Genomic DNA, 24,203 nt, shown 5'->3' with positions numbered 1-24,203 from the left:
AAAGTTGTTGCCAACTAATTGTCTCATAATCCTCTCATGGTTTTTAGTTACTCCTTTATCATGAGATCATGAGATGACTCCTGTGACAATATGCCAGTAGCCTATTGAGCAAATGTCAACACGTCTAGTTTCCATACTGACAGTTTGACTGTGATTTTCAGTCAATTGTGAGTGCATGGTAACAGAAAAAGTTAATTCATGGAAAACCGTACTTGTAACTCTGAAGCTGAAACACCCACTGGCTGTGTTTCGGTTTTGCATGTGATCAAGCCAACAATGAAGTAATATTATGTGACATGAGTGTGTTAATCCCACATTTAAAAGGCTTTCTAAGAAGGAATGAATGGAATCCGAGGAGTCTTTGAATGCTTCACCACGACCACGAACTGAAGGGGAGGGGCTTAAACCTGATCCACACTGCCGCCTGCTGGTTGTGTAGTATACTTTCAATACTCCATTACTACTACTACTACTACTACTACTAGTACACGAAATACTGATTTCTACAATAATAAACACGGATAATGTCACAAATACAGAATGGTTTTGCAGTGTCAGAGAAAAATTGGCATAAGCGCCAAAACATTTAAACTGCAGGATTTTTGACACTTCCTTTCTTTTAAACTCTGTAATCTCATAATTGTCTCGTCCTTTTTTTGCTTTAAAATATCTTTGCGGGAAATACAAAATGTGCCCCAGAAGCACATGTTGCTGATGATAACCATAGACTGTATATATAGATGATAACACACAAGCTCATTTACATTATCTTAACTCAGATGGTGCAGTATGATGCACAACATACAGGAGTAACACAGTATAGCCTTCACCCTCATATGAACTTACTTTAATCAAAAAAGGTAATATATTGTTTATATGGAGGGCTGTTGTTTTGGATTCATTCATTAGGAATCGCTCACTTACTCAATTATGCAAAAAACACAACACAGAAAACCCACTTCAACACATTTAAAGATATTATTAGGACAAGAGAAATAAGAGTTTCTCCGAAACCTCAAACACATAGTAATGCCTGGGAAAGAGTTGTTAAACTATCTTAGTTATTGTCATTGACAGAAAATACAAACCTGCTTTGTTTCGGTTCAGCCAAATGACATCTCTGCTATAATGAGGGCAATCTTAAATGAGGTCTTGTGAAAGAGCATGATATCACCTGTTACACGGCACAAGACATCTCCAAAATACAATCCTGAAATAAAGAAACTTAAAAAGTTCCCCCCCAAAAATAAACAGTTCAGTCAGAAATTGTGTTGCTTCTCAAATACCATTTTATTTTCTCTATCCACGTTAGAATTACTTTATTAATATTGTTATTACATATATGGTCCTTTGTATTGAAATATGATATACAAAATTAATCAAATCAGAGATGACATTAGTCAAAGTTTCCTGTACAAAGGTTTTCTGAAAGCCAAAAGGATGGCCTACCTTGGTCTCATAAAGAGTTAGAGAATTAAGAATAATGACAGAGGAAAGAAATGATGAAAGCTTGTGAAAGACAAAGAAATAAAAATGACATGTCCATTACAAATATTATTTACAAAGTTAAAATCAAACAAAAAGCATAACCTTGTTTATAAGACAAATGAGTTGTGAAAATAAAAGTTTCTTAACAGATGACAAAACATCAAGCCATTTTTACTTCCTCTTTAACGTAAGTGAGCAGACCTGAAGTTTACAGTAGCACCCATTTGCTTATTGATGAATTGTCTAACACAAACAGTATTTGACCCCTTTTGTTGACACAGGCTAGTGTAATGCAGGTAAAAAAAAATACCCATAAAAACATAGAGTTATTGAGAGCTCTTATTCAACTCAGTTTGTCACACAGACTGAAAAAAATAAAAACTAGCCATTCTTGGCATGCAGTAGCACTTTGACATTTGCTTTTCAGGGTCTCAAAGGAGCCATCAGCGGCTGATTCTTTGTTTTAGCACGCTCAGCATTAAAAGGGCAAATCAATAGACAACAATGGATCCAGAACTACCATGCAGACAAAAGGTTAAGACAAAAACAAAACGTCCATGATGGAGGCCTTTAATGCTGAGCCACTTACCCATCGTCTATTCATTTTAAGCTTCTCAATAACTTAAAACGCAACAGTATAATGTTCAACAACTTCCTGAAGTGACAATAAATCTACACCAGCTGTGTTAATAATGTGCACCATTCAGTCATGATTGGCATTAGTGGTATAATTCTTGAATAGAGCACAGACTGCTGTCACAGTAGTTAACATAGTCGTATCTTATACAAAAAAAGACAACTTAAAGATCTGATTCAGGTACATAAGATCTGTAATAATAACTACATACATTATTTCACTTCATCTTCTCACCCAAAGACAGAAAAAACACTGTCAACACTGGGTTTCATATTAGCTACTATATAAAGGGGAATATTGTCATTTCCAAAGAGGTGTCAGATAGTTTCTACATTTATCTGTCCAGCATTTTATGTTCTGAAACATGCATCTACTACAGCGTAGCAGTAATAAACCTACAGCAGCAATGCTTCGGAGTTTACCTTGAAGAAGTAACTGTGGAAATGTTTCCAAAGGACAGAGTGGCAGGAAATAACCGGCATTGGTACACAGCCCGATTCTTTTAACCGACTACATGAACTGCATCATATTTTTTTAGATTGCAAGTCATTCAATTCCCCCCAATTAAGACCTAACGGAGAAGTACGAACTGAATACAGCTAACCGAGCTTTTGAGATGTTACTAGATGAATTTTGTACACATTTCTGTGTGTCCAACTCTCTGCTATATATTATACTAAACATTTGGCAACACTGGCACACAGCTAGATAATGTCAGTTCGTGTTGTACACCAGTGACAGCTGATACGTGCAAAAATCATGTATAATATAAAAAAATATAATAAACAGTAATCCAAAAAAGGAAATACACGGTGACTGCAGAGTGGAGGGCCGAACCTCAGTCAGATGGAGCTCGGCTGGGTTGGAGAGTCTAGTCCAGTTCTACAGCCTCAAAATCCCTCCATAAGGAACAGTGGACCATGTCTTTCTTAAAAAGGCAGCAACAAAATGTGACACACTCTCATTTACTGCATGTACACTCAGAATATCGTCTGTGCATTCTTTCATTCTCACAATCAGGATGTGCAAATTGCAACATAAAAAAAACAAAATTTTAAAGCAAAACAAAAACTGATGGGTTGTAAGTTCACAGCTGCAGCATGTGGAGTGGACGGTACTGAAAGGCTCTTTGCCCCTTTGACAAAAGGGAGCTCCAAGGGGGCGAGGCGCTCGATACTGAGAGAAGACTGCCACCAAAACTTCAGATTACACAGACTAAAACCACTTCTACCTGCATCAATTCACATAAAATAAAACATTGTACCCTTCTCCATCATCCACCCTCTCCTGGAAACCATCGCTTTTTTTCTATTCTTCTCTCGCCGCCCTCCTTTCCAGCTCCTCTACAAGTTGACCAGCTCATGTGCAACAAACTGTTTGAGTCTCTCCAGGTATTGTCCGTAGAGCTCCACGTCGTTGTGTCCGGCGCCCTCCACCCACAGCGGCTCCACGGGGCGCTGACAGCGCTCGTACAGCGCCAGGCCGTGGGAGAAGTCGATGACCTCGTCCTCCGTGCCATGGATCACCAGCACTGGGGACGTCACCTTGGAGATCTTGTCGATGCTTCGGAGTAAAAATAAATAGAAAACAAAGTTAGGGAGTGATGTTAAAAATACAGGCACTCAGACAAAAGTAAGACCTAGGTTAAAGGTAGGGTAGGTAAGAATGGAGAAACCAGCTCGAGTGCGCTAGAATTTGAAAGTACACAACCGAAAAAAATCTGCCCGTTGCTTCAGACTTCCTTACAGAGCCCCTCCTCCAACACACACGAACGCGCACATGACCAATGAGGGCACGAGATACGTTTGTGCACGAGATGGAAGGCTGACAGACAGGTAGGCCATCCAGTTATTTTAGCCGGGCCGGCTCAGATGATTGGTCGTGCTTTTTACAGCGCCACGGCTTCCACAGATGACATTTTTTGTATGTATTTATTGTCAAAGCATTTAATGTATTCATTGCTATCGGGATGTTAAGAGCATTCCATGGAATATAACAAAAAGTGTTTCTGAAGTTAATTACCTACCCTACCTTTAAGTAATTGTAATCAACACAATAAAAAGAGAAATATAAATGCTGAAATATCACAGAAAAAAGGAAAAAGCAGAGCGAGTTTGGCCACCGACCACCAGAGGGAGCTACAGGAAATATCTTTAAAGCATCTCACTCAGAACACTCCCTTTATTGATTAGAAACATCTAAATGTAATTGCTTGCAAGCTTGTGTGTGTTTCTCTCTTATGTAAATACGTTCATAAAATACTGTATTTCTAAAAGCATGAGCTTGTCATGTGCCTTTCTGTGCAGGATTGTCGTACAGGCGCCATCTGTCTCATGCAGTGCACTCACTTTGGGAAGGCGTCGAAGCAGTAGGTCTTCTTGGTGTCGGGGAAGGCCACTCTCATGCCGGAGGTGAGCGGGGAGTGGAGGATGACGGCGGCGCTCTCGTAGCGAGAGGCCAGGTCCACAGAGGGCACGGTGCCAATACTCTGGCCGTACACGATCACGTGTTCTGGCCGGATGCCATACCTGAGAGAGGATGACATTTAGTATCTGAATATTACACGTTTGCACATCATGTACAGGATTATTTACACCACTAAAAGCCAGATATGTTTAGTTACATCCAGCTTGCTTCACCAGACACTGGCATGTGTTCAGCTGGCAAAGTAGAAAAGGAAATATTTTGGAATCGACAAGTTGAAAGTTGATTTTATTAGTTATACACAAGGTCTTCTTTTTACCGCTTTCATGGAAAATACCCTCACACTGCCAACTAATCCTCCATTGTTCCCCCATGATGCTTCACACACACACACACACACACACACTAACACCTGTGTGCTAACAGACTGACTCATACTCGGCTGAGACGTCGCGCCGCAGTGACTCAGTGATTATACGACCTCCTAAAACAAGTACACAGAGATGGGGAAACAGCCATGGTTCAGTGGCTGTCTGAACACAGAGGACCACCTTCTGCAGACTCGTGACTCAAAGGGAATCTAGAGCACGACAAAGGAAGAAAACACTGATACGGATTGAGGTTGAGGGAGGAATAATATCAAGACATTCCACAGCTGATTATGGAGAACGTGACCCAGTGTAGCAAGAAGCAGTCAGCTGACGACCTGAACCAGTCGGAGAACACTGCAGCCCTGTCTTAGTTTATCCTGTAGTACACAGCCACGAGCAGCCCCACTACAACCCTGCTCTACTCCATTATTACAATTAGGAGCACTACCATTACAGGCTTAAGCCTCTGCCACTCCACTCCTGTACATCACAGTGATGAACAATAAATGAGCACCAAAATATGACACGGCTCTGCACTGCTGGGATGAATTATTATAATTAGGAACTCCATAAAAATAACCTTTGTAGAGAAGCAATCTGTAATGCAGCACTTCTGCTATGAATGGGCGATGAACATGGAAGTGTGCACACACTGACACACAGTCATTAGCAGGAACATTGGAACAGTTTACCGTCGTCGTGTCAGCTGGCCTTCACAGAGTATAAATAGGGGTGAAAATACTGGCAGGGCAGAGAGAAGTGTTACTACAGACTGCTGTGGTGGTGAGAGCAACATTAACTCTCAAGGCTGGCTGACGATAATATACGCACCGGACTGAAAGCTATCTCTATCATTCAGCATCATGTTGCGGTTTAAGGGAGGTGAGGGACAGAGAGGACGAGAACAAGATGTCAAGGTTTTTTTCTCACAAACTATCAAAGTCAAATCGCCCTACCTGATCATAGAGAGAAGCAGCTTCTGACAAACCTGAAGTTAATGTCCTTGCTGCTTTCATACCATTCCTTGTTCAATGCAACGTTAATGATTTGTCATTAAGCCTAACATCACTGTTAATCCAGATCCCACTTTATGCGGTGCGATTATTAGAACGGCTGTTTCTCAGATCCTTAAAAAGCTCAGGGGTTTGAAGCTTTGATCATAATCGTCTATACTAAGAAATCACTGAAGGCAAAATGTACTAAGGAACCCCAAGAATGACCTACACTACTGACTTGTTGAGCATACAAGTTAGATTACCACATATACCTGGTTCATGAAAATATTAAAAAAGTGATACCTTCTAATCCAATATAGGGAGTTTTCTGTTGCCAGGGTTAAGCTAAGCTAACAGAAAACAAAATGTAAGCTATGTAATAACATTATCTGAAGGCGATAGACTTCAAGAGCGATGAACTCTCATATGAAAGGAAGCCAGTCAAATTACAGAACGCTTGCAATATGACTGATAATCATATTGCGATTTAAATTAAATGTTGGTTAATTGCCCGAGAGATAACAGCCACTGTTGAAATAGGTTTCTAATATTAAGTGCGACCGGGGAAGATTAAGGTACATCTCTTGGTATAAGACGGTTGCTTCTTCTTTTAAATACATGTTCACAGCATTGGATTAGAAGATTTGTGAATGTGTTTATGAAGTAACTTCACAATAATCCTGAGGAGCACATCGCAATGCCTTCAGGCGTAACCGCATTAAAAGATTTTGCGTTCTTGTCTGTTAGCGGCAGTCTGTTATTTGGTTACAGCTTTATCTGTTTAGCCTTCAAGTACACCTTTTTTGTTATCATATTTTACTCGTGCTTATCTCCTTTTGTTTACACTTATCTAGTCAATGTTCTTTTCCATATCAGGCCACAAAAGCATGGCCAATCCTAACACACATAAACAGTCACCACACGGATGTCACTAGCACGTCAAGCCGGTCTAATGTCAATACAGAGAGGGTGAAGTGAAGCCGTTTGATAGCTTAGTCATCAGGGGAAGGGATGTGAGACACTGCAACACACTTTAGCATGGTTTACTTACATCTTGACACCAGACCAACAGGGAGTGTTTGCCTAGAGGACACAAGTTATTAATACAATCAATAATGCAAGGCTTGACCCTGTGACCTCCTGCGAACAACAAGGTCACCTCAACCTCTAACCCAGTGGTTCTCCAATGGGGGTACGCGGACCCCTGGGGTACGTTGGAGTACTGCAGGGGGTACGTGAGATTTATTTTATGTTAATGAAAAAATACAACATAAGTAATGCATTTAAGCAAACTACTAATAGCAGATTAACTACTTTATTCAAAAGTGTACAGTAATTATGGATAATAAAATGTGGAAAATAAACGGGGTGCTCTCTTTTCCTCTCCCTCTCCTGACAGCCCGTCAGTCTCGTGCAGCTCGCTGAACCTGTAATGAGTGACCCGACAGTAAAGAATACATATATTTACAACTAGTTTAGCTAGTTCCAGAGTAGATAAACTAGCCAAGTGTGTTAGGTCTAACTCTTAGTGCATTTTGCTCCACTCAACGGTCCGTCACAGCGGGGGAGCTGTGATCATGAAGAGCTGCGTGTTCTCCGTCAGCAGCAGCTGATCTGATCTCTGATCTCTCTCTCGTGTCCGGTTATACTTCACTCGCGTTTATGTCTAAATCTATCAGATCTAGCTAGTTCTAGTTAATTATCTGACTGCCTGCTTATCAAAGGACCTAAACAATAAGCGTTGCTTGGCAACGGCTTGTGGCTGCAAAGTATAGCGCAGCATTATGCATATGTTTATATGAGGGGTCAAAATCCCATGCTCATAAAATGCTCATCTTTTTTTCTCCACGCCCCAAAATAAATAAATAAATATACCAATTTTAGGAAAAGTAACGAAGTTTGAGCAGTGTGGGTTTTATATTAACAGTTACACATATTTCAAAACGTGAAGTGTAATAACTGCAGTTTGCCTCCCTGTCAGAATGACAAAGATCCTCAGTGAAGCACAAGCCCATGTTTCTCACTACATTGTAAGTACAACTTATTAAAAAGATCAGTTCAATGCAACTAATGTCGTCTTAGTGTTATTGCATGATGTTAAAATTGGTTTGCCATGAATTTAGTGATGGATTGTAAACATTTGAAATGTAGCATTTAAGTGTTTATCAGTTACAATGTTGTTTTAATAAATCAGACACCGATGGTGCAGCGCTGTACTGTACCTCTTTATATAGGCCTTTTTTCCTTAACAAATTGTTTTTGCGCTGATCAGGGGGTACTTGGCTGAATTCTTTTTTCAAAGGGGGTACATTATTGAAAAAAGTTTGAGAACCACTGCACTAACCCATCCTGCTGTCTTGGCACATTCAGGAAAAAGGAGGACATTTCTAGATCTGCAGCTGCACGTAGGACCGGGGCTCTGACAGGCTTTAACCAACCCAAGTCCACACAACACACAACTAACCCGGCCAACACAAGCATGCCATTTACTCCATTGCACTTCAGCTTGAATACCCTCAGAGAGCCATAGCCAGCCATGCTCCATGGTTACGGCCTTCCCCCGATCCTTTATCAATTTAGTCTCCTGACACAAATCCAATGTATTATGCATCACATCCTCCAAGTCGTCGCCCTGTTCTGTCTCCGGCCCACCTCTTGCTCCCTGAAGACTGGAAACATTCTCATCCCTTAGCAGTCACTATGAATAATAGATATTTTAAAGATAATCTGAACATATGTAGAGGCATTTTTAACAGATTAGAGCACCATCTGCGCTACATAGGAGGTGATTCCTTCACTGGAGCGTTCCTATGATCCGTTAATGCTTGGCACCTTTTTCCTTCAGGCTCTACCAGTGCTCAGATTTGTCTAGAAAATTAATAGATGTTGAGATCTTAAAGCCAACACATGAAATGAACCCGTGAGTGAATTATATATCAAGATATGAGAGCAACAAGTATGTGATCTGCAACATCACTAAGCCCTGTTGCCAAGGATAGTCAGGTGAGCGATTACACTCCACCCAACACACTTAACGCACTCTTTGTTTTCTTTCGCCACACAAAGCCTTCACACCACTGATATTTCAAGTGCTGTATGGATGCACACACATGGTGGATAGCCTGTGCTCATTCATGTTTGTGAGAATTTCTCCCCTCTCGGAAAAGTGAAGGTGCTTTGATGAGGATGATTGAGCAAGAAGTGAGTTTTTGAACGATGAGTAAAAAAAAAAAAAACCCTGTTTGAAAGCTCATTGGTTAAGGGTTGCTAGGCTACTGTCATTATTAGACAAGCAGGATTGATTGCTGCCCCGCCTGCATCTCAGAGGGAAAATAAAATACAGTGCCATTCATCCCCCACACACACACACACACACACACACACAGGGGAAGGCTGTCAGCTTGGTCACTTCAGTCAACTACAATTTTTCAAGTTGATTTCGAAACAAATAGTACATCTGACTCATTAGTAATCGTGAGTATGATAATGGACACCGTGTGAAAACACACTGACTCATACATTTGATGAGTACACTCCTTGCTCAGGTGAAGGGAGTGCCTCATCCACTGTGGTTAAACAAAAGAGCTAAGGAAGAGTGTGTGTGTGTGTTTTGTTCCTGGGGTTCGACTGTTAGCACAGTGACAGCAGGCTGCCCTCGTGTCATAAGACTGTGTAGTTTAAAGCGACAGACGCCTACTCAAGTGTCCCAACACTCAAGAGAAGGGGAATTCTCTGACTGCTGAATCATAAGGAGGAAAAAGACACAGAAAGCCAAAGCAGAAGCAGGAAAAGACAGTCTGGTTCGCTCAAAATATGAAAAAAAGTCAACATAAGACACAGTACAGAAGTGAGAGAGGCACACTCTTCTTCAGAGTGTGCGTCTGATCTAACATGAGACTTCACGAGGGATGTAGGCAGCTGAGCAGACTAATGTGAGGCCGTGCAGAGAGGCCTTTTGATGTGATAAACACAATCTAGTGGATTCATGCTTGGCAGGGTCAAAAGGCTGGGGTGTACCCTCTTTCTATCTTAAAGACACACAATTAAGATTCTGGCACAGCCTTTTACAGCATCAGACACACAGAGCAGAGCCACCGAGGCAGATACTACATGATACTAGGGCCTTATTAACACTAAGCTTTGGAAGGGCAAATACTTACAAACTTGTGCAAAACATATCCATTATTTCTGACGTCAATTACGGTACATCCACACGGTTCCATCGCATTGAAGCTTGCCGGTGGGCGTGTCTGGCGCGGACCAACAACCAATCACATAAATCTCCCGCCCCGGACACACAAGCACGCGGTCTGATTGGCTAGCGATTGGCCAATTGGCTGGCGCTTCCGTCGATGCTTGAAAAGTTGAACTTTTCTCAACTTTCGCAGCGAGCAACGGAGGCAAAGCGACGGAACCACAATGCAGTTCGGCAAAGCCTGACGTCACCCCATTCAAAGTGAATGGGAAGCGTCTCCGTTGAAGCACGCGACGGAACCGTGTGGACGTACCGTAAATCCCTTTTAAATTCTTTATTGTGCCAAAGAATTAGACTTGAAGTCCCCCATTTAAATTCTCATGATTAGCTAGCATTGAGCTCATTTAGTTTGTGAAAATACTTAAAAACTGTCATCATTACATTCTCATCGTGTTAGAAAATGTCACAGTTGTAGCACACTAGCAATGTTAAACTCAGTTGGCCTTTGAGCTGATATCATGCGATGTGTTTGGAGGCCTTAGCAGAGTATCACTGACCACAAAGAGGTCTGATGAGTGGCAACAGAAGCACTTAGTGTTGACAATCCTGACAGCGGGACCTTTAACACAATATATTCTGTAACTGGAGAGGCAGCAGAGCTCAGACAGAAAGAGGGACCCTGACATGGCAATAAAGTATCCTAACCACACATTTTACATTGACGCTCCTCATTTGTTTAATCCAAATAACGTATGCAAAGGGCTCGATAAACTGAACAATGGTCTTATTTTAATTGTTGATTTCTTTGGGTATAAAAAGGGAACAGTAGTAGACAGTCTCAGGCCGGATGTCTGTGTTCTCAACCCCATAATGACAAGTGTCTTGTGCGCAATTAAAGTATCACATTACATAATGATGCCGTCCTTCATTAACCCGTTACAGTCTCTCAATGAAACGCCTTCCTAGTGTCCATTCTGTAGTGTTTATACATTTCCAAGTGCATCGATTTCTTTATATTCTACGTCTTAGTCTTATCTTTGAAGAAAGTTGCATTTGCATTTTAAAGAATTACTAATGAGGATATCTTCACATGCCATGATTCAAACACGCCCGTTTTCATTTTAACCTCTTGGCACGAGTAGAAAAGAGATCACCAAATATAAATGTCATTACAATGTTGCCATTCACACTTGCAGGGTGAGGCTACTTGAATACAAATATATTTCCTTGTTCCTAAAAGCCTCTTGAGGTTCCTTCTTCGCTGGTTAACAAACAAAGGAATGTGAAACAGTGTCTAAGATGGATGCTGGGTCAATACCTGCTTTTCCTTCCTTTTTTTACCAGCTCATTTACAGCTTGTTACAGCTAACCAGTGACACCAGAAGGCAAATACAAGTAGCCACCCCACCTTACAAAGGTCAGTTGGCCTATAGGCAAATTAGGTCTTGCAAATTTGGATATGGATATGATCACAGGGCTGTTATACAATAGGACAGATTAAACATATAGAGGCAATCACTTTATATTTTGCAAACTAAAGTCACGTGTCCATATTCACGCAAGAAAAATTGTCCATACTAAATGAGTGTTGCATCATCAACGATCAGAGCTTGAGACGGTAAATGATCGTGACTAAGTCAAGACTATTTTGGACTGGGAATAAGATGCTGATTGTTAGCTTTCCCACTGAAGACAAAGGCCAGATGTTACGAAGCATTAGTGTTTTCTTTGTCCAGTGGAAATGTGGCTTTATTGGTAAAACATGTATCATCTCTACTGACAGTGTGACAGAGCCTGGGCACACAGTGTGGTGACAAGGGAAAGATAAGTAATGACCTGCACATTTTTATCTAAACTATAACTGAACTTGCATAAAAAGTCAGCAAACAAGATTCGCTTTTTGTCAAGAAATGCCGTTTCAACCTTCTGCCCGACACAAAGATCACCAAGTGTAATGTTTTATTATTTAAAGTTCTGCTTTGCTCAGAAAGAACATTTCAAAGCAAATGTTCGCCTTCGATCACGACTGAGTGGGAGCAGGAGACTCCTCTGTGCAGCAACAAAAACATGCAAGCTGGAAAATGAGATGAAGCAGAACGACATGGAAGCCTGAAGTGCTACTTTCTCTTTCAAGAAGTGTTTGCTGGGAATAGAAAGGAAAAGGAAGAAAGCTTTCAAAGTGTCCTGAACGCCTTTCTTAACCGTCTTTTTTCTTTCTATGAAAATCTACATTGTTTGTGCGGCATTCACGGCGACAAACTCCCAATTGAAACCACAAGTGACAGAAAGGCTCCCACTTTAAAGAAAGGATTGCATTTTGTTCCCACACACACACGTAGACACAGACTGACCACCGGAAAGCGGGCTCTTCTTCACAGCAGTGGCCCATTTCCTGTATGCACAACCTTTACGATCAATGGGTTTCCTGTTTAACTTGCCAGCTTCCTTTTCAAAAGAGGACCATTCAGTATATTCACTGAAATGGTAGATTGTGTACAATATAAAAGAAGTGCCAAGAGAAATTCACAGCCAAAGGCAGCAGAAAATAAACAACGGCCCAACCAGTGTTACCCATCAGCACTTGTGCCAACATCTTCATTTTCCACAGAAATAACATGCACTCACACAAGCATTGATACAGGAGTGGCTTTCTGCACGGGAAGGTCCCTGAAAACCTGAAGCATGCAGTAGTGCAACCTCGTATTAAAAAACCCAGTCTGGATCCCACAGTTCTGGCTAACTTTAGGCCCATTTCCAAAATGCCTTTTATGTCAAAGATCCAGGAGAAGATTGTCTACAGTCAAATTATGTTTTTTTCTGGAAGAGAACAATACACTGGAGGTTTTCCAATCCGGTTTTAAAACTATGCACAGCACTGAAACGGCGCTTTTAAGAGTTTTTAATGACATCCTTTTATCTACTGACGCTGTGCTTCTACTTATTGATTTAACTGCTGCTTTCGATACAGTCGACCATGACATCCTGATCTCTCGCTTGGAGCACTGGATGGGCATTGAGGGGAAAGCCCTGGAATGGTTCAGGTCATATCTGAAGGACAGAACTTTCTCTGTCAGCCTTGGTGACTCAGAGTCATCCTCTGCTCCACTCCTGTATGGGGTCCCACAGGGCTCAGTATTAGGCCCCCTGCTATTCTCCCTCTATTTGCTCCCTCTTGGGTCCATATTTAGAAAGCACGGAATCGCATTCCACTGCTATGCTGATGATAGCCAGATTTATGTCCCACTAAAAAAGAAGGAGGGTTACTCAAGTAGCCCACTGCTAAAGTGTCTAGAGGACATAAAGGCCTGGATGGCGTGCAACTTCCTAAAACTGAACAGAAGTAATGGTTTTTGGTAGCACCACTTCTGTAGACCTGGGTTCCCTGGCTCAGTACACCAAGCCCACCATTACGAACCTTGGCATTAAAATGGACCGTGAACTAAAACTTGAGTCAGATTAAATCAGTGGTAAAAACAAGCTTTTATCACCTGAGGCAGCTAGCCAAAGTAAAACCTTTTCTCTCCAGACAGCATTTTGAGACAGTAATACACGCCTTTGTCACCACTCGGCTGGATTACTGTAACTCTCTCTACATTGTTGTCAGTGGGTCCTCCCTCGCTCGTCGCAGCAAGGCTTTTAACTGGCACACGGAAATATGATCACATTTCCCCCAATTTGGCTTCGCTCCACTGGCTGCCAATACATTTTAGGATTCATTTAACTTTTAAATCCCTAAATGGCATGACCCCACCATATCTTTCTGAGCTGCTTCACCCTTACACGCCCAACCGCCCTCTCAGGTCAGCGGATCAACTGCTCCTGAATGTGCCCAGAACCAAGTCAAAGCTCAGAGGGGGCCGTTGCTTCTCTGTAGCGGCTCCCGCACTGTGGAACGATCTGCCCCAGCACATCAGACAGGCCGCCACACTGCCTGTTTTTAAATCGCTTCTTAAAACCCACCTCTTCTCCTTAGCGTATTAACATCTTTTAGAGCGTTGCTTTTAAATTGTCTATTGTTTTTACTTATACTTGTTTTATGGTGTGTGAGCTGAGCTGTGTCTTTTTGTATGTTTTGTTTTGTTTATTAGCCTGTACAGCACAGGTCTGGAGGTTTAAAGTGCTCTATAAATAAAGCTGTATTGTATTGTAAGCCTAGTTTTTTTTTTTTCCTGAGCCATCTTCCCCATCTCCTCTCTTAGTCATGTGTTTGTCCTCCAGCAGGAAGTATACAAAAACAACCAGGCCTACTGAACTTGTATGACCCCCTCATCCATGTAAACAAAAATGCAAAAAATAGATGGACACATTATTTTCCTTCACATTCATATTCACCATACACTCATCCCCCAAAATCGCATCCTCAGCAGAGGAGAGTGGCTGTGTGCTTTCCTGTTTATGAAGACAACAGATCTTGTATGAATGGGAATAGGGCTGAAACAACTTTAGAAGTGTTTTAATGAATTAACTCTGTCAAACATATTCGTAAGTAAATCGATTAATTGTCAAACCTCGAGGTTCCACCTTCAAAATGCTTGCTCCAAAGATATTTAGATGGATTAAATGATCAAATACAAAATACCTAAGACATTGAAACCAGAAAAGGTCAGTTTTATCATGTTTTGCTTGAAAATGAATAAAATAATTAACTATGAAAACAGTTCTTAAATGTTCTGTGGATCGACAAATCAATTACTGAACCAATAGAGTCAGCACTGCATGCGTTTACATTACATTTTAGGAACCTGAAAGACAGTCACAAACCAGTCCTAAAATAAGATGTAGAACAATGTCCGTCTATGGTGTCATAGAAAGGACACAAGAAGGAGATGACGAGAGGTTTAAAAATGGATGGAAGGAAGTGAGAAACATCTGGTTAACCAGAAACAGACTGAAGTGCACTGCTCAGGTATAACAAACCGTATCTGGGGAAGGGAGCTGAGAGGAGAGTCCATGCTGCAGTAAGGAGAGATAGATCTGCAAACATGTGTCTTTTTATCGTTGTTTTCTACTCGAAAACAGCATAATGCATTTGAGAAAAAAAGGGTTTTCCAGGAACTGTGAATTACATTTGATTGTCTATTACCTGACTCCTTCTCCATTGCCAGTAGATTCCCTTCATTTTCTTGCGTGTCATGGTCGGCGTTACAAATGCATCATCCAATAAAAGGTTAGTTACACAATGACCATTTTACGGTGATTAAGCTACTTGTTTTTCATTTTGTTTACTTGTTCAGGTTCTCTTTCAAACTTAAAGACAAACAAAGAAATGTTTAATCATTTTAAAATGTGTTGTCAAGTTTGGATGAATTGTGTTTTGTGATGATCAGCCAGGTCAAATGACTGTTGTTCAACATTAGCCTGACGGGTTAGAAGACAGCATGTATAGTATGTTTTGTACATAAATGAATTATAATGATCCCTGTTGATTTTATGTTTTATTTGAATTATTCACTTCATTGCAAGTCGATTGGACCTGGAGCCGATAAACACCTGGGACTACTGCAGAGTATTTTGTCCCGGGATTGAATGCCGATTGTAACCCTTGCCAATAAAGACAAACACCAGATGTCAGTGGATGTTATTTGTGAGAAAATATACTACATTTCTTAACACCACCTGCAATCTAAAACCACCAAGAGTCCAGGGGTCCTTGTTTTATTATCAAAACAAATCATTCAGACAGCGTCAACAAGAAGCACTGAATATGTTAGTTTATCAAACTGAGAAATCAGAAAAGGAGAATATTGGCCGATATGTTTTCATGTCCGCAGAGCAGAGTTGCAGCAGAGCGCCCACACACACCTACATATGGCTGGGCAGCATAATCACAGCAAACACGCTCCTTATTACTGCCTACAAGAACATCATGTCATTCCTACACAAATGTCCATTCCACGTCATCTCCACCCAATATCTTATCAGTTCCAATCTAATCACCCAGCTCCTTCTGTACACTCTCTACAGTACATCATCTCTCCCTTATACAGCGCTTGTTATCTCTTTGTGGCGCTCTAATTTTGGGTAACAGGGTGTTTCTCAATCGCGAGTAAAGCTGCTTCAGAGCCACTATTTCAAGCATACTACGTCATCGAGTGCCGCCGAAGTACTGTTCCAATCTCCAGCATACTTGGAAATCTACCGAGCCCGGCGTACTCCGTTTGGAGAAATATCGAGGCTGCACATGAGTAGACTCCGCGGTCTTAAAATCCCCACAATGCTTTGCGCACGGACCAATTTCCCCAAATCTGTGGCGGAAGATGTAAGGCGGGGCCTCTCATATGACGCACACCTGCACACTTGCTAGCCTGTTCCACTCTTTGTTTTCCGAATGCCAGGAAGTATTCTTGCCTCGCTTCTGAAGCAAGATGCTCGGCAGACATGTGCTACCAAGCAAGCTTACTCGACATTGAGAAATACCCTCAGTCTACATCAGCCCAGTTGCTTCAGAATTTACTTTGCTTTCATTTTAGTATGTCCATTTTCTTTTGGTCCAACTTCCCCATAGCTGGAAACATTCCCGGCATTATCCCTCACTACCAAAGCTGTCAAACTAGAATGACATGAACAGAGAGTTGCTATTAATATAACGCTTTTGTCACGGTTTAATCAGCTGACTGCTTCATTTATGACGTGCTATAGAGGGAAATTATTTGGAACTATGTCTTGCACTGTAAGGGGAGAAGATGTTTGCATATAGCATTTACATACAGTATATGCGTGTTCCCTTTCCCTTTAAGATCTGACCTTTAACTGCATGCATGTTCAAATTATTGCACATCCTTAAAGTTAAAGGGGCCCTATTATGCTCACTTACAGGCCTCATATTAGTATTCGGTGTCTCTCCTGTGACATGTCTCCATGCTTTAATGTTCAAAATGCTCTTTATTTTTCTCATACTGCCTGTGCTGCAGCACCTCTTTTCACCCTCTGTCTGAAACCAGAGCCCAGTCTGCTCTGATTGGTTCGCTGGCCGGCTCTGTTGTGGTTGGTCAGCGGCTCAGAGATGTCCCGCCCCTCAAGTACAATATCAGGGTATATGCAGGAATCCTGAAGTCAAATGTAATACCTTTTAAGACCTTTTTTAAGACCCTTTCCATACATTTTAAGACCTCATCGCCACTTCGAGTTTTAACCGGTTACATTGGCGACACACTTTACCTCACATTTACTATATACAGTATTGATTGTCCTTCCTCCTTATCTTCCAACCATTTTGACGCAAACTTGCATTTCCCCATAACGATGTTGTTTAACAACCGGCGTAAACGGACCTTCGCGCGCTATCAAGCAGTGAGCGTGCGATGTCCTGTTCAGATGACGTCAAATCCAACGGGATGCCATAAATAAACTACACAGAATCACACTACACACCTACGCAATCATTACATTCAGGCAAGCTGTAGAATAAAACCTCTTTGGACAATTTATATACTTATTGAAAACAAGCTACAAAATGTAATACCTTGGAAAATGCCGTTTAATACTTTTTAATAGCCTTAATTTTCGCTAAATTGATTTATCAACTTGTAATACTTTTTAAGACCCCGTGGACACCCTGAATATGTTGGAGCGCTAGCCAACAGAAGCGTGAGTGTTGAGTAGTGATGTCACATGCACAAAAACCTATACAACACCCTACAGGGGAAGGGAAAACTCCCAAAAGCTCAATAGGGCCCCTTTAAAAAGGTGCTTAACCTACTATTCTCTGAGGTTTAATCAATCCTCACCTAAATCGCAATTACGGTTTTATTTTATGACCACCTTTAAATGTGGCTCTGCATGCTATTCAGTTACTCTCATACCAATGCATTCATCACTACTCATCCATCACTGCATCCTTTACTCTACACGCTGTGCCAACATCTCTGTGCAGGTTCTTCCATCATCATCATTATCTCTAATTACCGTGATCGGAGTGCCTGCCAGGCGGCGTCCACATCAGCATACAGGTTCTTCTCCGAGGGTTTCCCAGAACTCGCCCCGTAACCCGAGTAGTCGTAGGAGAAGACGTTGCAGTTGATCCTTGAACCCAGGCCGATGTAGAAGCTGCTCATCTGGCCCAGGTCCACTGCGTTTCCGTGGGAGAATAACAATGTGTACTTGGCGCTGGGCGAGCAGCGGACAAACATGCAGGCGATGCGGTTCCCTCTTGAGGTGCGTGTCATGAAACACTCAATGGCGTCCTTCTCACGGGACGAGTACTGCCAGTCTGCACGTTCGGAGAGGTTCAGCGTCCATTTGCTGCCACTGTCGTCAGACATGAGGCTGTAGGTGGGCTCTGGGGGCAAGAAGGCCAGCTTGGAGGCGATCTTGCTGGGGCACGGTGGACAGCAGAACAGGCAACATATCTCACTGAGGGATAAGTGGTTCATCCTCAAAACACTGTGGAAGGGTGAGGGAGAAGAGTTAAAATAGAAACAGGGACATCAGTAGATTAAATGTAAGATTAGCCTTACAGAAATTAAGATATAATGTCTACAAAACGAGCATCTATGCCCTTATTTTGCCTCTGCATCCCCTGAAGATTTATCACAAGGAAAGAGCAATTTCAAAACCGAAGTCTTGGATGATGTGCTCTTTCCAAGAACATTAACACTTGTCTTTGTTACTTTGTTAAGTGGAATAGCAGGGGGTTTCCGGGGCCGGGGGCTAAAACCTTTTTTACACTCTCTCTATTCCCCTCTCCCAAATTCATAGCTCTATGCAGACAGGATTGTAGAAATAAAGCAATAGTTCTGACACTAATTGAGTGTTTGTTTTCCGTCTGTCTCCAGGCTCCACAACCACTCAGACAGTATCGACTTAAAATGCTTCCTCGTTTCACCCTGCACCTGGACCCCCACCTAAGGCTACCTTTAAGAAAGTCCAGATGCTTTTGATTTGCTGTGGTGGTCCTGCACGAGACATGTCAGCAGCAGAACTTATTACGGTGACACTGATGCTGGTCAACCTGTCAAAATGTCCTGCAGGAATGCCTCTTACAACCAAGTCATTTGACTCTGCACCGCGGCATATGCCCTTCTGAAAAGGCCGATACACTCATCACAGTCAGGTTATGACCACGTGTTGCAGATTGGATTTCAAATTAAGGTGCTCAAAGTCTGAACTTACACCCCGATATGACATCTTTGTAATTACATCCTCGAATCTATGCAAATCTTCAATCCTCTATCAATCTGTTGCCAGGATACACCATCATAATGCATACTACAGTGACTGGACAAATTATGAATGATGAAGCACATCCCTCATGTCTCTTCGTGCCCACCCTGGCCAGTGTTACTTCCTTAGCTGCTCTGTGTTAACAAATGAGCAATGATAATATAATTAAATGTACCAGTTAATTAATTTGTGTTTTTATTTAATAACCAAAACACTTACAGTAAATGACCGGTTCACAGCACCAGAGATTTGCTTTAAATCCTTATTATGTATTTATTTGTCCAGTGAAGTGTTTAGGAATCCTTATTTGTAGTTGGTAAAATGTGCAAACAAATCACTTTTATTCATGCATTTCTTTTTTCAAACTGCATCTGGCAGATTTACAGCAGTTTTAATTATATGGCAATTGCCCATACTTTACTGTGGGAGACATTCAAAGCCTTGGAAATAATCTTGTGTGTCATAACCCTGATTAATGTGTTTTAATAACCTCCTAATGGATTGGTTTTGATGGTACTGTTTGCATTTTATAGTCTTGAAAAAAGCTATTTGCATGATGATTACTCACAGGTGACTTTAATTGTACTTAATTACCTGGGAGCCACTACTATCAACAATAGGCTGGACCAAAAAGGATTTCGGTGATTACTTTTTACAGCCTTGTGAGCTTTCAACAAAATGCCCTGACATTTAAAACGAGCACACAGCACCACAGTGCATAGGGGAGGCTATTTCCTTGTCATAATGCCCAAAATAGTCCTTAAATAAAGCGAGGACACAGAATGGAGCCCCGCGGCGATTTACTGTAAAATGGTGGTGGAGGCAGAAATGTGTTCAGAGAGATTAGGCTGGGTTGTGGAGGTTTAATTTCCAATGGCTAAACATAATTATTGCAAAGTGTTAAGGGCCAATTAGCCACTAGCATGCATATATCCTCCTTATTAACACAGAGAGGAGAAATTATGACATTACCTGCACGGGCTCTTGTTTTGTTTTTCTTTCTATTTCCAGGTGACAGTATTGAAGGAAGTCAGGTGTTATGTTTGCACCAACTTGTCTTCTTATCGACGCCGGGAGATTGACAAGGTTATCCAGATTATCCTCTGTTCCGTGTCCTCTTTGTTGGCGATGTCACAGAGTGTGTAAATCCCTCTTGGTATCCACAGCTGTGAGTTTTTTTATTAGCTGGCAGATTCCTGGTCCAGGAAGCCTCAGAAACTGTCGTCTCTTTTTTTTTTTCCTCCGCTCGGTTTTCTCAACATATAGTCGTGAATGAAAACGATTAATTCAAAGGGTTAATGTCTAAACAGCTCAACAGCGACATGGGTCTATTTTATAAAATAAAATATTGTCTCACGTCCGTGTTGCTTTGGCAATCACTTCACAACAGTAACGCTTGCCTCCGAAACATCACCGCTTTCGTTGTGAAAATCACTCTGTTTGTAAGGAACAAGGGGATGTGATTGACAGCTGTGTGGACCAATAGGAACATTGTTTGATGAAACAAGTCGACCAATGGTGTAAAGTGTTTACATTAATGGGCGGGTCCTGTCGACGCTGCAGAGTGGCGTAATGTCTTGATTGAGGTTTACGAGAACCAATCAGATATTACTATTCCAAGGCAACATCCAATCAGACACGATTGGGGTGTTTCTAATGTTCAATCAGGTGACGTCATTTTCTTAAAATAAGTTTCTTAAGTACACTAAAGTTAGTTCCCGTTATCTATTTTTAATCTAGAATGTGTTCTTATTTTCTTTAATCTAACCCCTTTTGACAAAAAGTGGAAGATTCGTGTTTTTAAGTTTTGACCTCATGACGTTTCATCACGTGCTCGTACTACTTCCGGGGTAGCTCTCTCTTCAGCATGCTTTTCGGAATTGTATACCGACATAACATGTGTATCTAAAACAATTGGGAAATAAAATGAGTTCTCAAAAAGGTAATGTCTCTCGTTCGCGAGCTCAGAAGCATAAAAACAACACGGCCTTCGTAAACAACAAGTACGGAGCGACTGTACAAGTGCAGGTATGAACCGTGAAGAAAACAGTCCTGTGTAGCTAGCTAGCATACATACTATGCTCAACTAAAGACACTTTAAATGCATTCAATGTGAAATTGTGTATTGATATAGAGTTAGCAACATGCTGTTGTGTTGAGACCTTTTAGGAGACAAGGTTTTATTTTAACTTTTGTTTGTCTGTAGCCATCCTGAAACCAAATTGCGTTAGCATTGTGAACAAATCGTGTATAAAAAGTAAAATTCAGATTTTTGCAATGGACCTTTTCGGCTTTGGTCATTATTATCAATAACAATCATACAAGCATGCTGTTTTGGCAAAGCTATTTTATAACATTTCATTACAACACGTTCACCATCACTCTGCTTTTGTGAATTACAGAAAGCAAACTCCAAGATCCACGATGGGCTCTGTAAACACTGTAAGGGTGTTCTGGAGTGGAGAGTAAGGTACAACAAGTACAAGTCACTGACACAACCCAAAAAATGGTAAGTAAGCTTAAGGTACACTTTGATTTACTGCTGATACAAGTTTGTATATATTTACTGTCTATGCCTATTTCTATTCAATTTATTTTGAACCCTCCTGTTTTTGGGTCAAATCTGACATCTGTACTTCTTTCATCAACAATGAATATTGTGTTGCCTTATGATATCCTCCCCAGTAGGCATTTAAACCGACAACATGGTTGATCATCACTTTCATTGAATTTTGAGTGGTTTAGTCAACTTTGTTACACCTATGGTGTTCCCTGTCTGAAATGACCGCCATAGGAAATGAATGGGTAACTCTAGATTATGTGCATCCATCACAAAGTACCCAAATTGTCAACATTTTTTGAATATTTTCAGTGCTATTCTTTGTATATTCACTGCAGTTATTCGTGTAAACCAGTAGTCTGAGACAGTTTACAGCGGCGATGATTTTCCGTGTTAATGTACAATTAACAATTGTATTACACTTTTTTATAACAAGATGTGTGTTACCTATTTATATGTTTAGTTAAGCATTTTGGTATTTGTGCTTGGTTACAATTCTAAAATGAATCACCTTTCTGCTTGTATGTTGTTCTTGTTTCAGTATCAAGTGTGCTCAGAGGACAGTGAAGGATGCATACCACATCCTCTGTAAGCCCTGTTCTCTGGAGCTAGACATCTGCTGCAAGTGTGGGAAGAAAGAGAAAATTGTTATTCCGTGAGTGCATCATATATTTTTTTTGTGTGTGTATATGTTGTCTGTGTGCAGATTCATGGGTAAAATAGATAATTACATTCTCTGTTCTGACCTTAAGTACATTATCAACTTTGCTGCTTGAGATTGGGATAATCTATTACTTCAGAGCCAATGCGTTTCATTCCCAAATTGCCAGTAGTTGCTCCTTAATGAGCCATTCATAGCATGTGTCGTTACACAGTGTGCATGAGATGTGGTTCTTTATCTGCAAGGAGGACTACATCGTATGTATGTTATTAAGTTACTTAACATTGTTAATATGTACAGTATATCCGTCAAGCACATTCAGTGAATTCTACTGCAAGTATTCCATCTTGTGGACAAAAGGATGTATTGCAACCTAGTCTTAACAACTAATGACAACATTTGAGCTCCAGTCTTTACTTCTCCATTTAATGCCCTTAACACTCAATCATTTTGCCATTGCTCATGTAAGACTTAAAGTCGCAGATGCCACTAAATCTAACTTATTTTGTTCTCTCACTGTGCAGAATTAACTCAGAAGGGGACAATAATGATGAAGAAGAAGGAGGACAAGGAGAAGTAAAAGGAGAAGAGAAAGATGAAGAAAAAGGAGGAGAAGAGAAAGATGAAGAAAAAGGAGAAGAGAAAGATGAAGAAAAAGAAATAGAAAAAGGAGAAGAGAAAGATGAAAAAGTTGTTGAACAGAAAAAGAAAGTGCGAGTACGAGCGAAGAAGGACTTGGATGACTCGGACAGTGATGATGATGAAGAGAGAGAGGACTTGCATAGTGGCTCAAAGAAGACGCAGAACACGTCTGATGATCTCCCAGATGTGTCCCGACTCCGAGTCAGATTTAATGACTAAGGACGAGTTTAAAGTGAAGTATGAGATTTGAGAGGTGACATACCCCCAGCTAACCAAATCTAATACAAAAAGTTCCTAGTTTGAGTTCAGTTAACAAAAGCTACCAACTAATTCACTGTGTATCTTTGGTGAACACGGACCAAAATGTTTCACTATCTTCTGACTTTTCTGATTTAAAGAAACAAACAAAAAAATTAGAACATATTCGCCAGATTATTTTTCAAAGATTGCCTGCCAGCTGGATAAGTGTACTGTAATTAAAACATGTACATTAATGACATTCATTTGAATTGTATGTTTCCAAACTACCGAACTTCTCACATCACTGAATTAATAGAGACTTGAAGTTTCACTGAAAGCAGAAGTTGAGGCTTTGCATGAACTGACTCTGAAATATTGAGCCTGTCATGCACGATCTATATTTACCTATATTTACCCTCAGAGGACTACTTATCAGTTGCTCTTAGTCTAATACAAGCATCCTGCATCAAATAGCTGTTGATTCAACTTTAGAGCCTGAAGTTTGATTCAGAAGAAAATTGGATTGTGTTATAATAAGTGTTTTATGCACGTATATGACTGAGCATCAGCTACATATTAGAAACACATCTCGGACAAGGAAATCATACAATACCATTTTATTTTTATTGCAAATAAAAGTATAACATGTTCCTCAAAATGACTCGTATGGTTTATGTCTCACATTTTTTAAAAGTTATTCCCAACACCCATCTTCAATGTTTTTGTGTTACTGCCCAACACATTGTGGAACGCTCCACTCCACCACTACAGCTTTGTAACTTCGCCACTTTAAAAACCGTTACATCTTTCACCTCCATTGTGTTCACA

General features: G+C 40.9%; 2 protein-coding genes across 4 annotated transcripts; one reads left to right on the top strand and one right to left on the bottom strand.

Moving 5' to 3' along the window:
• Positions 1-1,266: 1,266 nt before the first annotated feature.
• On the bottom strand, positions 1,267-20,701 carry abhd17b (abhydrolase domain containing 17B, depalmitoylase). Its single transcript, XM_034148639.1, has 4 exons — positions 20,245-20,701; positions 18,016-18,492; positions 4,474-4,653; positions 1,267-3,688 (listed from the first exon to the last, which is right to left on the bottom strand). Exons 2-4 carry the CDS (start codon positions 18,480-18,482, stop codon positions 3,469-3,471), a joined length of 867 nt encoding a protein of 288 aa, XP_034004530.1. The 5' UTR covers positions 18,483-18,492; positions 20,245-20,701; the 3' UTR covers positions 1,267-3,468.
• Positions 20,702-21,098: 397 nt separating this feature from the next.
• LOC117496858 (uncharacterized protein C9orf85 homolog) lies at positions 21,099-24,036 on the top strand. 3 transcript variants are annotated; one of them, XM_034148671.1, is made up of 5 exons: positions 21,099-21,300; positions 21,675-21,781; positions 22,374-22,487; positions 23,018-23,088; positions 23,176-24,036. In XM_034148671.1, exons 1-5 carry the CDS (start codon positions 21,199-21,201, stop codon positions 23,352-23,354), a joined length of 573 nt encoding a protein of 190 aa, XP_034004562.1. In that variant the 5' UTR covers positions 21,099-21,198; the 3' UTR covers positions 23,355-24,036. The 3 variants fall into 3 exon arrangements, with proteins under 3 accessions (XP_034004562.1, XP_034004561.1, XP_034004560.1); XM_034148670.1 differs by having other exon boundaries at positions 23,140-24,036; XM_034148669.1 differs by having other exon boundaries at positions 23,018-24,036.
• The last annotated feature ends 167 nt before the right edge of the window (positions 24,037-24,203 follow it).

This window comes from Trematomus bernacchii, unplaced genomic scaffold, assembly GCF_902827165.1.
Source record: "Trematomus bernacchii unplaced genomic scaffold, fTreBer1.1, whole genome shotgun sequence".
NCBI classification, from domain to species: Eukaryota; Metazoa; Chordata; class Actinopteri; order Perciformes; family Nototheniidae; genus Trematomus; species Trematomus bernacchii.
The sequence above is the reverse complement of the archived record's forward strand: the minus strand, read 5'-3'. Positions and strand labels throughout refer to the sequence as shown.

Bases quoted from the DNA above. Each gene is read 5' to 3' on its own strand.
- abhd17b (XM_034148639.1), bottom strand. From the start codon at position 18,482: ATGAACCACTTATCCCTCAGTGAGATATGTTGCCTGTTCTGCTGTCCA. The intron at 4,654-18,015 runs GTAATTAGAGAT...ATCCTCTCTCAG, and splicing joins TGGCAGGCACTCCGATCACG to GTATGGCATCCGGCCAGAAC. The intron at 3,689-4,473 runs GTGAGTGCACTG...TTTACTCCGAAG, and splicing joins TGCTTCGACGCCTTCCCAAA to CATCGACAAGATCTCCAAGG.
- LOC117496858 (XM_034148669.1), top strand. From the start codon at position 21,199: ATGAGTTCTCAAAAAGGTAATGTCTCTCGTTCGCGAGCTCAGAAGCAT. The intron at 21,301-21,674 runs GTATGAACCGTG...TGTGAATTACAG, and splicing joins GAGCGACTGTACAAGTGCAG to AAAGCAAACTCCAAGATCCA. The intron at 21,782-22,373 runs GTAAGTAAGCTT...TTCTTGTTTCAG, and splicing joins CTGACACAACCCAAAAAATG to TATCAAGTGTGCTCAGAGGA.